The sequence below is a fragment of the Mesoplodon mirus genome (genome assembly GCF_964341445.2).
Source record: "Mesoplodon mirus genome assembly, chromosome: 1".
NCBI lineage: Eukaryota > Metazoa > Chordata > Mammalia > Artiodactyla > Ziphiidae > Mesoplodon > Mesoplodon mirus.
The window spans coordinates 84,688,182-84,700,770 of record NC_138976.1 but is presented as its reverse complement, the minus strand read 5'-3'; the positions used below and the strand labels follow the sequence as shown (position 1 = coordinate 84,700,770).

At 35.1% G+C, this 12,589-nt stretch overlaps 1 protein-coding gene across 2 annotated transcripts in view; it reads right to left on the bottom strand.

The window, feature by feature from the left end:
• Nucleotides 1–12,589, bottom strand: part of VPS13A (vacuolar protein sorting 13 homolog A) — a 259,057-nt gene that overhangs the window by 3,377 nt on the left and 243,091 nt on the right. For both annotated transcript variants that reach the window (XM_082614126.1, XM_082614124.1), the window contains 3 exons: nucleotides 6,847–6,932; nucleotides 3,548–3,671; nucleotides 1,092–1,166 (listed from right to left, as the gene is read on the bottom strand). In XM_082614126.1, coding sequence (XP_082470252.1) covers nucleotides 1,092–1,166; nucleotides 3,548–3,671; nucleotides 6,847–6,932 — 285 coding nt within the window. The remainder of the gene's footprint in view (nucleotides 1–1,091; nucleotides 1,167–3,547; nucleotides 3,672–6,846; nucleotides 6,933–12,589) is intronic.

Below are 12,589 nucleotides of genomic sequence, written 5' to 3'. Positions count from 1 at the left end.
AACACAGTAACAGAGATTAAATGGAAAACTTATTACAGAGAAACTGAAGGTAATGTCCTTCAGCAGCACAAAGAAGATGGCCTGAAAGTCATGCTGTCATCATGCTCTACTGTCTCCCTGTTCCAGGCAACATGCATATTGAGGGTGTAGTAACTTTATCCCTCTTTCTTTGTAACTTGGCCTCCTTTCAGTTTTCTACTGTTCATATGTCAGTGTTATCTTATATCCCAATGTCTAGATAGAAAATTGCACAGCACATGCTAAATGGTCCAAGGTACATGTGTATGGGTGGGAGAGGTTTCTGGTTTGAGCTCCAGATGTGAGAAGTGAACTGGTAAATAATCATAACCAGCCAGGACCAACACAGAGAGGTTGGGAGGCCCAGGGATTCAGTAAAGAACCCATGTGTTCTTATTGTAAGTTTCACGACACAGTGAATATACTTCAGTGTCAGGAATAGTGTCTTAGCTGTGACCAACGAGGTAGATAATCAATTCATAGTCTTCCTTTTCTTGACAGTGCACATCCTTATAATTGCCATAATCCCTAAAGTATGTATCGTGCTTTTCAGTTCACATAATTCACATTTTGAGGAAGCTGAGGTTAACTGACTTCCCCAAGGTCCTACAGTCAAGAAGGAACAGAACCAGTATTTAAACCCAGATTTTCTGACCACAGGCGTGGCTCTTTTTCCCTTGTGCCAGGCTACAGTAATTAAAGAAAAAAAATCACTGTAGCTATACAGTAGAGAAATAAATAATGTGGGGCTATACTTTTCCTGCTGGAGCTGGTAGAATAGCATTAGAATGCATTAATTTCTTTCATTTGTTGGCTTTTTTTGGCAAAGTATTACAGCTAGGATTTAAAATAAGAGAACAATTTGATTTCAAAGACAAGTAGGTGTGTTGAATTCAATCTAATGAAAAAATAATTTGGGGAAAATATTATCTAGTTACATATATTAAAACTGTCAAAATGCAAACATAAAATTAAAAAACAAACAACTTATCTGCTTTAAAGAATAATGCAACTTACATGGCTTTGAAATGAGAAGCTGCTATCTGTTTAAGCAAAAGATTGACTATATTTACCCTTGCATCCTCTGGAGTCTTGAAGTTAATTATTTTTCCAAACTCTTTGGCATGGAATACAGACTTCACCCGCTCCTATAAATAGAATAAGTAGCTTCATTAACATGGGAATCTAGTTGTAGAAATACCATAAAGAAATGCCACCAAAAAAAAGGCCAAGAATGAGAAATCAAGAAGAATCAAACACAAATGGAAAAAAAAGACTAAATTCTAAGCCATTCATTATCACTAAACCTAAGATAAAAAGTTTTAGGTGAGATTTCAGTTGCTAAAGCCATCAAGGGTTGACGCAGAGGATGGGAAGGAGATCAATCTTAAAAGCAGTACCACTGTTTTCCCTCTCCAAATAATGTCTCAGATAGTTCTTGATATCTGGCTATGGCCTCATGATAAATTCAGCTCAAAAATAATGTACACATGTATGTGTGCATACATATACACGTGTTGTATAGGTATGTATGTGTATGTATGTATTTATATATGTAACTTCTGACATTTTAAACCAATAAGAATGCAGTAAGAATGTAGCTTCAGAATCAAAGAAATCAGGGTGGTCTTAGATTCTATACGATTGTCCTCCACTTTTTAAACTCCTTTGGTATTCTGTTGTGTTTGTGGGAGGAGAACTACCTAATGGTGGATGTTAAGCATTAGAGGGACAAATAGAAAGAACAGGATTATCGAGGAGGAGTGTGGTGATTACTTCTATTAACCATGGGTAAGGACATAGAAGAAGCAATATTTTACTAGTCTAACAATTTCTATAAGTAATTCAACTAACCATGCATATACAGACTCCAGAAGAAATCAGATTCTTTTATTTAAAAAAAAAAGTATGATTGCTGATATAAGGTCGCAAGGGAAAGGTGAAAGGGGAAGAAATCAAGGAGGTAAGAAGAAGTTTATCCTTGGAGATAAAAAAGCCAGGAAATGCAATATGGGCTATAGCAGAGCCTAACAGCTACTACTATCCACCATTTCATATATGGCCACAGGGTTCTTCATTTTCTGAGTGAATCAGAGAAATTCTCAATGGGTAAATTGGTCTAAGATCCTCAAAAACTAACATCCAGTCTACTTAAGAGCTGCCCTATGTCTTTGGAATGAATGGTAAGATTGGATAAATGGTCTTCACTAGTTAAGCACAAGGCCTAGGGACAGTTCTGTTCTATAGGCTAGTCTAGAAGAAATCTGTTGTTTCTGCCTGTCTGCATCCAATGCCCCTTCTTCCAGTAACAATTTCTTGAATCTTCTTTGGGAAACTATTTTCCACCCTCTTTCACTCCCAAAACTTCATATAGAGCTGACCCTTCGTTCTTGGTAGCACCAAAATGATCCTGTGACCCTCACCTGGCCAACTGGCCCATTCCAGCTCCTGACTAAAGTGACTGGTTCAGGAACAAGGAAGTGACCAAAGGTGGCCCAGTGAGACCCAGTGAGAAGCTTTCATTCTGCTGAGCTAGTAGGATATGAGCCTGGAACTTCTGCTGGCTATAGTGTCACCAAAGGATAGCCTGCTTGAGAATGAAGCCAACACTGAAGAAAGTAGAACCTAGAGATGAGGGCAGCAAAGATGGACAGAATGAAGGAGGAGAGGAAGGGTGTGAGGATAAATACTAATGACATCACTTGAGCATAATTAAGCTACAAGATATAGACTTGGATTTTTCAGTTATATGAGCCAATTAAATCCCTCAAAATCAAACCAAACAAAAATAACAGTGAACAAAACTAACTTGGGCTGAGTCACATATTTCTGATTAATATAGCCAGTGCCAAAGTGGCCCTTTTCACATAGGTGTCTGGTCAAATACCGTGAGGCCAAATACATTATCTTATATTTCTCTGTGTCACCTACAGTACCTAGTGCAATCATTACAACTTACAATGGATATAGAGACTCTGATGATTTACCAAATGACTAGCAATTTGCTGTATTTTATATCAACATCCAAATACCAAGTACTGTTCTAGCTGCTAGAAATCAGAGTGAGAAATGGTCTCCACATTCAAGAAGATTACAACTGAATTAGGAGGATAATATCTATAAAAAGAGAAAGAACTATCAATAATGGGCTGTTAGAACAAGAACTTTTCAAGTGTCCATCAGCGAGATTTTCAGGGAAAAAAATTCTGTAGGCAACTGCTAGGGATTCTGAAGTGTACAAATATCTCACGTTAGTGCCTTGGATAGCAGTGGGAAAGCTGCGGTTCTGTTACTGAGTATAAAATGAGGGCCCAGTAACGTTGTGGTCCATGTAAGAGCACATAAAGTAGCACATTTTTTCTTGGCCTAGTTTTCTTTTCTTTAAGCTTGAGTAAGACAGCAGGTGTAAAGAAAAACCATACAAAGACCAAGCAACATGTAAAAAAGAGGGAGAAACATTACAAAAGTAAAGACTATTTTAATGTGTTGTTTTCAGTTCCAAGTTTTCAAAAAAATCTATTCAACATACCTTTGCTTCAATGCGCAACCGTCTCTCATGAACAATGAATGGCTCTTTGGTAAACTCATCAAAACTATACTGCCACTCACATGTAAGCTGTCCAAACGTTCCTTTTGTTACAAACAACACACCACTCAGAAAAAGAAAGAAAGAAACCACTTTAAAAACAGAAGCACTTATATCCAATAATATAATAATAATAATAGCAGGATACACATTCTTTGCAAGGGCACATAGAACATTCACCAGGAGAGACTATATTCTGGGTCATAAAAAACGTTAATGAATTTAAGAGAACTGAAATCATGTAAAGTATATTTTCAGATCATAATGAAATTAAACTAGAAAACAAGTAACAGAAAGATAACAAGAATACTTCCAAATGCTTAGTTAAAAGCATACTTCTAAAAAAAATCCATGGGTCAAAGAATCTCAAAGGAAATTAGAAAATAGTTTGAACTGAATGAGAATGAAAACATAACAAAATTTATGTAGCAACGTTTAGTGGGAAATGTATAGCACAACATACTTATATTAGAAAACATAAAGTACTTATAAAGTAAAATGTATAAGGAACGTTTTTAAGAAATAGGAAAACTTTAGAGAACCAGCTACCAAGCAATATTTTGGAGAACCTTCATGTAATTAATGTTTTAGAACAAAATGCTTTTAACACTAAGGCTCCATGTAATATATTTACCAACCTGTATCAGAAAGAGGCTTTTAAAATTAATTCTTGTTTTCCCCCCATTTTGAGGAAGGAAATCAAGAGATGAAAATTCATTGTCTATAATAATTCTATTTAATTCTTCCTTCAAAGGTCTTTCTTCCCCATATCTTCTTTCTGGTTGAAACATCAATTGTAGGTACAACCAGCAGTTTCTTTAAGTGACATATACTTTAAGTTAAGGGCCTAAATTAAAGAAACAGCTGGCACCTAGCTAGAATGGAAAAGGAGAAAGCTAATTAACATGTATCCCTTTCATCTCAATCTTCTGCCTCTGATCCCCTCTTTCACCAATTTTGGATTATACGGGCTGCTGGAACAAACCTACTGGTCTTCCAGTACATCTTCAACCATGTGATAAATCAAAGATAGGCTAATCTTATTTCAGGCGCCTAGTACTCCCTCTCCTGATTAAAAGATTCTTTATCTTCAAGTGCAAAATATGGAAAGAAAGCACCTCCTAAGTATAAATATCATCTTTCAATCAACTACAACTAGCTTACTACACTTACTCTGTCAAGGTTTATGTGACCTCATTTAAAGAGGCCTACTATGTTGAGAAGAAAGTAATTTCTAAAATGTTGCAATGGACTTCCCTGGTGGCGCAGTGGTTAAGAATCCACCTGCCAATGCAGGGGATATGGGTTCGATCCCTGGTCCAGGAAGATCCCACATGCCATGGAGCAACTAAGTCCATGCACCACAACTACTGAGCCTGTGCTCTACAGCCTGCAAGCCACAACTACTGAAGCCCATGTGCCTAGAGCCTATGCTCCGCAACAAGAGAAGCCACCGCAATGAGAAGCCCGCGCACCGCAAGGAAGAGTAGCCCCCACCTGCCACAACTAGAGAAAGCCCGTGCACAGCAACGAAGAACCATCGCAGCCAAGAGAAAAAAAAAGATGCAAGATCTGGAAATAATAAACTTTGCAACTGACTCTTGTTTAACTCTGATGAGTCACCCTTCCCTCAGTCAATGGGGAGAAGGGTTAATAAAACATGAGTGAATGCTGCTATGAAGAAAAATGACTGTTGAAGCATTGTCCGTAAGTATAAAAGTTCAGAAACAACTTAGATGTGCATTATAGCACATACTTCTGAATGAATACCAGGCAGTCATTTACAAATTAAGAAAGATCTCCATATGCTGACATGGAATACTCTTTAAGACACAGATCTTGGGACTTCCCTAGTGGTGCAGTGGTTAAGAATCCGCCTGCCAATGCAGGGGACACGGGTTCAAGCCCTGGTCCGGGAAGATCCCACATGCCACGGAGCAACTAAGCCCGTGAGCCACAACTACTGAGTCTGCGCTCTAGAGCCTGTGAGCTACAACTACTGAGCCCGCATGCCACAACTACTGAAGCCCGTGTGCCTACAGCCCGTGCTCTGCAACAAAGAGAAGCCAACACAATGAGAAGCCTGTGCACCGCATCGAAGAGTAGCCCCCGCTCGCCGCAACTAGAGAAAGCCTGTGTGCAGCAACGAAAACCCAATGCAGCCAAAAAAAAAAAAAAAAAAGACATAGATCTTAAGTAAAAAATTAAGGTACAGGATGGTGTTAAAATAGATTCCTATTTACATTAAAATATGTATGTGTATGCCTTTATAGGTAGATGTATGCTTTGATAGCATGTTTGCTTGTATAGGCATAGAATATTTCAAAGATACAAAAGTAGTTGCCTCTAGGAAGGGGAAAAGAGAGACTGGTATCTGAGATGGAATGAATACTGGCTTTCAAATCTATACCTTCTAATACTGTGTGAGTTTTCTATATTTTATGTTACTTTTTAAACAAGAAAATTAAGATAGTGCTATAAATTTGGGGCTCAGAAATTATTAGGATTAAAAACATTAAAAATGATTGCTATGTTCAATAGTCAACTTGAACCAAGAAGATGCTTATATAAGTTTACCTTCTTGGCAGTGAACAAAACCACACAGCGTAATTAGCCACTCCTTTCTATTTAGCCATAATCTCTCCTCCTCAGCCAGTTTCACTCTCCATCATCCAGAAATCCACCCTACTACTTCACTTGCTTATTCTTTTCCACGGTTTCATAATAACACCTCCTGCAAACACTTGCCCCTCCGAGGTTATGCCACTGTGTATTTTTACATGTATCCCTCTACTGTCTACAAGTTTATTTGAAGATTTGGCTGTAGTTGGGAGTATCCCCCAAAAAACTAATGTCTCCAGTGGTATATCTACTTATGTGAGTGAATCTCTATATATTCTAATGATTAGATACCACCAGAAGACTACTGACTTCTGGGGTAACCTGAAATTGCATACTTTTTCGGAGAGGGGGAAGGAATGGTATTGTCTACCCTTGAGAGGATAGTTTTAGAGGAATTTCTCTATCCATTTAGTTGGTTGAAACAAATACTGAAACATTTAATTTAAAATTATGTTTGTGCATGGTTATGCACTTATCTGTATGCGTACAAAGTTTTAGGCATGAGGCTTGTAGAGCAAGAGAACCATAATTAGTATGAATCAGGTGAATAAAAACTGCTTCACTTCATGAGTGGCTATCAGTTAACCCCTTATCAAATTATATTAGAGAAAGAAAGTTACCTTTTGGTTATCATTAACATGTCTGTTTTATTGATCATGACATGGGTAAAATATTTGTATTTTGCAAATCTTCCATTTTCCATGACCTAAAAAAAAAAGGTGAGAGAAAATTGATAATATCCTATTCTAATACAAGCAATGCCTTACTGATCTTCTAAAAACCTTTCTCAAGGGGGCAAACCATTAGCACACTTACACAGTAAACATATTGTCAGAAGTTGAATATTCACAAAATCACTTCTGCTTCCTTTTTAAAAGCACCTATTTGTACTGCTTTATTCAAGATTACTCGATTGCAGCTATACCAGTGTTTAATGCTAGATTTTTAGAAGATACTGTTATTTTACAAAGTTTAAGTGGAACCTACTGAAGTTACTATTAAACGATCACATTCATTTTGTTTTGGAAAACAGATTAGTATTTGATCATACCTGTACAAAAACACATGTAAACACTAACACATATTTAAACATATGCATCACATAAATTACTATTAGCTCCCACCTTGCCTCCTCCCTGGAATTTTCATTATCTGCCTTACAAACATGCTTTTCTTTGCTAATTTCACAATTCACTCAAAATTAAGGAGCAGACTGTTTCTGGGCAAACAGGAAACCCCAGGACCAGCATATGCAATAGCCTTTATTTATCTTTAAGACTGCTGAAACACTATCCATGACATGATCAACAGTTCTTTGTCTCAAAAAATATAAAGTTAACTACATAAGCAAAATAGGCTTTTTAAAATCTGTTCTCAGTATCATTTGCTCTGAGGATGGAGTTACTCTGGCTATTTAAAATATATAGCAGGCTAGACTATTACTTTTTAAAGGCAAGCAATGTAACTGTGACTAAGATACATCAAAAATTTAGCCAAAAATGTTAGATCTCTTGAAGAAATTCCAAAAGAGAATATAAAGATTCTGGAAAATTGTGTTCCATGAGGCTATATCAAAAAACTAAAATTATGTAATTTAGAAGAAAACTAACAAGTGACTTCATAATAAGGTTGCTTTAGAAGGCTGATACAATAGACTTTTAATGGGAGACAGAAGTTAAAAAAAAAAACAGCAGGATAAAACATACAAATTAACTGCATGGAAGAATTTTCTAACTTCAAAGATCCTAATATTGAGGAAAGAGTATCTTTACTATTTACTGTAGTGGGTGGGGCAATTAAACCCCAATTCCTTGAATTACAAGTGAAAAAGGGACATAACCAGAGATTCAGAAGAAATTAATAAAAATTATTAACATATAAATTATGCAACTAAATTTGCAAAACTAGGTAAAATGGGTCATGTTTTAAGAAATGATAAATTATTAAGAGAAAGAAGCATCAAATATTGGAGAGGAAGAGTAGAAATTACTTTCAGATGACAGTATCTGGAAAACTTAAGTACACAAAATCCAGTAACTTTATTATATAAACACAATAATCAGTTTGAAAAATGGAAGGAAAACAATCCTGCTTACAAGGGTAATAAAGATAAATATTTACACGTAAGTTTAACAAATAACATGCAGAATTTGTATGATAAAAGCTGTGTAACAGTCTACTGAGGGGAATAACTGAAAATTTGAAAATGGAAATCCATGTCTTATTCTTGAATATAAAAATTCATTATAATAAAGATGTTATTCCCCCACCCTATTTTCATACATACACAATGTGATCCCAAAATGATGTTTGTTAATTTGTTTTGGGGAGGGGGAAAAGTGATCTGACAATATTATAATGAAATTTATCTAGAAAAAAAGTGATATTATCCAGTAAATTATGAAAAAAGAATGAGAACTACCCTAGCAGATATTAATACAATTTATAAAGTTGCAGGCATGAAACAGTTTGATGCTAGTGGAAATTATATACAGACATATCAATAGAAAGAATACAGATTCCAGAAACTGACCAAAATGCAATAGGATTTTATAAAATCCTATATATCCAAACATAGGAATTTATGAAATCAAGACAGCATTTCAAATTATTGGTCAAAAACATGCATTTTCAAGTAAATGGTGCTTCAAGCAGCTTGCTGGCTAAAGCTAGATCCCTACTTCTCTCTTTACACCAAATTAATTCCACATGGATCACTGATTTAACTATACAAAATGAAACTACAGAAGTACTAGAATAAAGTAACATTTTAATAATCAAAGTGAAGGGTTAAAAATAAAACACAAAGTCCATAAAACTTAAAGTAAAAAAAAGTTAAGTGTGGAAATTAAACACTAATGAATAGCAAAACAGTAAGCAAATAAACAGAAATAAAACAAAAATCAAAGGATAAATTGGGAAAATATCTGTCAATACAGTGATATATAACTAATTTCATAACACACAGAATTCTAGTAATATGAATAAACCAATAGAAGAAAAATGAGTAAAATCTATAGGAAAATGTGTAAAGGATATGAACAGGTAGTCTAGCAAAACACAAAATCTGACAATTAACATATGAGAAAATGTTCAATCTAACTCAAAATCAAGAAAATTCAAGTTAAATAAATGTATCCTTTGAGCCAGCAATTCCACTGCTATGATTTACCTCAAGCAAAGGTGTGCAAAGACATACTTATAGGAATCTTCATGGTTATACTATGTTAAATGCAAAAAACCTAAATGTTCAGAAACAGGAGACTGTTTAATTATAGTATAGGCATACAATGGGACATTATGCATGAAAAAGAAACAATCCTGCTTACAAGGGTAATAAAAGGTAGATCTGGGACTTCCCTGGTGGCTCAGTGGTTAAGAATCCACTTGCTAATGCAGGGGACACGGGTTCTATCCCTGGTCTGGGAAGATCCCACATGCTGCAGAGCAACTAAGCCTGTGTGCCACAACTACTGAGTCTGCGCACTAGGGCCCCCGAGCCACAGCTACTGAAGCCCGTGTGCCTAGAGCCTGTGCTCTGCAACAAGAGAAGCCACAGCAACGAGAAGCCTGCGCACCGCAACGAAGAGTAGCCCCCGCTCGCTGCAACTAGAGAAAGCCCACGTGCAGCAACGAAGACCCAACGTAGCCAAAAATAAATAAATAAATAAATAAAATTTTAAAAAAAAGATAGATCTGTGTGTACTGATACAGAAAGATGGGCAAGATATAACTGAAAATAAATTACTAAGAATGAACGGGGGAGTAGAAACACATACACTTACACTTATTTATATAAACATAAAAAATTTCTGGAAGGGTTGGTGGTAACACACCAAATCTATTCACAGCATTTATCTGGGCTTGGGAAGGATAACGGTGGAGGTGGGGTTAGAAGTGAAGCTTGTAACACACCAAATCTGTTCATAGCATTTATCTGGGCTTGGGAAGGATAACGGTGGAGGTGGGGTTAGAAGTGAAGCTTTTATTTTTAACTTTACATCCTTTTGTTTCAGTTTTTTTGGTACTGGAAAAGAAATTAGCTTGAAAGTATTTTCTTTTGTTCTATATGGCCAAGTTTTAAAATATAGAATACAAATGTTGATTTCCTCAAGAACATCACTACTACTAGAAGACAAGAGTCTATAAACCCCATTAATAGATTACAATCTTCAAATAACTTGAAAGCTAATGGTTCAATTCTAAGTAACTAATTTCTATTTCAATATTATGTTAAGTCTGGGTATTGCAGTTGAGTCTGCCTTTCATCACTTTCCACTTTTCAGACCCAATCTAATCTGTACATTTAAGAAATTAACCCACTTTTAATAGTCACAATAGCATCTGATATAAATAAAAGCTAAAAAAAAGTAATTCATGCAGTGCTTTTTGGAGTTCATCAAAAACCTTAAATGCAACACTTGAAACATGAATGGTCAATCTTTAAATAAACATCAAAGATAACTCAATATACAGCAAAATTTTGCTGGTCAGTCTCCATTAAAACATGCGACTATGGAATAAGAACAGCATTAAAAAAAAAAAAAAGCATTAATGAGAAGAAGCTACAACTTCGAACTAAATCCCATAGAAGGATGGGAGAGAATGTGATAGCTCATTAGCCATCATCTTTCATCATGCTGTAAAGAATCTACAAATGTCATGCCTTTGGTCACAATTTCATGCCAAATTATTAGACTCTGTAAATTCACTACATATGAAGCTTTATACTTTTCAAAACATCATTTATATTATTTTGAAAACCTGGAATTTTAGACGTCAAGGAATATTATTGTTCATCCAAACTAATCTTTTCCTTTTACACATGAAGAAATCGAGGATCATTTAAGTGTCTTTCCTATCTAATCTTCACAACAACCTTGTATTATTAGGTTAAGATCACATTTAAGTGACTTGCTTGGGGTCATATTGTCAGTTGCAAAACTGGGCTCAAAAAAGTGGTTTCTTCACTTCTAATTCCAGGGCTTTTCACTACACCATGATAGTATCAGTCACACGTTTCCATGGTACCTCATGGAATGCTGGATGCTGGATGTTGCTGAGGAAGGCTGCTAAAGCTGCTCAGGCTGGCTTAATTTTTTTAGGTTAACAGCATTCAAATAGTGTAATATTAATACCTTATCTTCCTCCACCCCAATCAGATACTAGGTATGAATGTTTCTACTAAAGTAATTTGGGATACCCTTTAAAATAAGTGAAGAATTAGCAAAACCAGGGCTAGGAATTACATGTAGTTTTTGCATCAAGACCAAAGTTAGGCAGAAAAATCAACAAATTTGCCTGAAGTATCGAGTACAACAGCCAGTACTACAGACATGTTAGCCTCACTTACATGCTATAGTGTTAAAGGAAAAGCATTTTTTGCCTTATTCATTAAAAAAATATATGAATTATCCATCATCATTTAAGAACTTTCTTAAAGAAATAAACAGAGAAACACAAAGGAAACTACATTCGTTATATATAATTGTCAGAACCTACAGGTAACAAAATGTATGGTTATTGATAAGGGTCCCTTTTGCATTAGAAAAGTTGAGTATGTAAGCCTTAGTTTACTAGATATAAATAAATCCAAACCAAATTGATTATGTTAGAAACACACAAAAAGTAGGAACTGGAAAGACAGTTGTGTCAGAGTTATTCTCTAATAATATCTGTATTTCCTGCCAGATAAGTCCCAGTACTTTAGAAAAAGAACATACCTAACAACTATAGTATACAGAAAACACTGCTAACACTTTCCAACCATCTAAATGCTATGAATTAGCACAGTTCTAAAACAAACACATTTCTGAAAAAACAAAGCAAAATATGAAAAGATAGATGATAGGAACAAATCACTAACATGGAAGACTTTAAATCCCAAACAATATAAGGTGCTAATATTCATTGCAAATATATTTAAGAAAATTGGGTAAAGATAAGAATACAGTTAAGCAAAAAACAAAAACAAAATCTGATCAGTATCTGTTTCTTTTGGAAGATGTTTCATAGAGGTGTATATATATATATATATATATATATATATATATATATATTTTTTTTTTTAAGATAGCAGCATGAGTGATAAAAGGAAAATGAAATTCATCTAAATGAAAAAGACAAAGAACAAAATGCTATCGAGCAAGAAAATCTACTGGATAATGAATAAATGGTTTTATAGATTGGCTAATTTGAATAGTTTGGAGACAATGGGGAAAGATGAAAAGTTTATCAACAGATTATACTAAAAAATTAAGTGTACTTTTTAAAATGACAAAATTCAGGGAGGTAAACAAAACAAATTAAAATGGTAAATGCTACCATTTCTCAATTATTTAAGAAGTAAATAAATAAATGACT